The 975-nt window shown below is 50.9% G+C and overlaps 1 protein-coding gene across 1 annotated transcript; it reads left to right on the top strand.

Annotated features, from left to right (window-relative positions):
• Nucleotides 1-215: 215 nt before the first annotated feature.
• Nucleotides 216-857, top strand: EMH_0100500 (uncharacterized protein; the record flags this gene model as incomplete). Its single annotated transcript, XM_038022186.1, has 3 exons — nt 216-239; nt 342-613; nt 770-857. The coding sequence occupies 3 exons, from the start codon at nt 216-218 to the stop codon at nt 855-857; spliced, it is 384 nt and encodes a 127-aa protein (XP_037878040.1).
• Between the last annotated feature and the right edge of the window lie 118 nt (nt 858-975).

Raw genomic sequence — 975 nt, 5'->3', positions numbered from 1 at the left:
GCAGCAGCAACAGCAACAGCAGCAGCAGCAGCCCCTGCGTGTGCTGCTAGTGTGATCGCTGCGAGTTGCTGCTGCTGCTGCCTCTGTTGCATCACCGAGGCCAGTATATCTGCTGCTGCTGCCGCTTCTTCTTGTTGTTATTGCTGCTGCTGCTGCTGCTGCTGCTGTTGCTTCTGCTGCTGCAGCAACGACTTGAAGCAGCAGAAAGGAGACAAATGGAAGCAGACACCCGAGGAGGTGTATCTGCAGCTCGCGCCGCCCAGCTGCGTGCTGCTGCTGCTTCTGCTACGGCTGCCTCCCCTCCTGCTGCTGCTGCTGCTGCTAATCCAAGCAGCATGTAGCAGCAGCAGCAGCAGCACCAGCAGCAACAGCTGCAGCAACAGCTGCAGCAACAGCTGCAGCAACAGCTGCAGCAACAGCTGCAGCAACAGCTGCAGGGACAGTCGCAGCAACAGCTGCATCAAGAGAGGCAGCAACAACGGCAGCAACAGTTGCAGCACCAGCCGCAGCAACAGCAGCAACAACAGCTGCAGCAACAGCTGCAACAACAGCTGCAGCAACATCTGCAGCACAGCTGCAGCAACAGCAGCAGCAGCAACAGCAGCAGCAGCAGGTTAATTGCTCTTCTGCAGCAGCCTTCTTCTGCTTTATTTCCATTTCTTTTTGCTTATATAAAGTTTTTTGCTTTTCCTCTGAAATATAAATTTATTTTTTTTTCGTTTTTTACACCACCACAGGGTGTACAGACAGCGTGTGTCTCGCGTTGCAGCAAACAGCAGCAGCAGCAGCAGCAGCAGCAACAGCAGCACCAGCAGCAGCAGCAGAAGCTACTGCAGCAGAAAGAGGAGTATGCATAGATAAATATGGGTGTATAGATATCTGCATGCAGCTCTTAGTCGACTTTTGCAGCAACACATAGACATAGTTATATACACCTTTTACATATTATATATATATATATATATATATATATAT

Source organism: Eimeria mitis, genomic scaffold (genome assembly GCF_000499745.2).
Source record: "Eimeria mitis Houghton genomic scaffold, Emh_scaff11612, whole genome shotgun sequence".
Classification (NCBI taxonomy): domain Eukaryota; phylum Apicomplexa; class Conoidasida; order Eucoccidiorida; family Eimeriidae; genus Eimeria; species Eimeria mitis.
The sequence above is the reverse complement of the archived record's forward strand: the minus strand, read 5'-3'. Positions and strand labels throughout refer to the sequence as shown.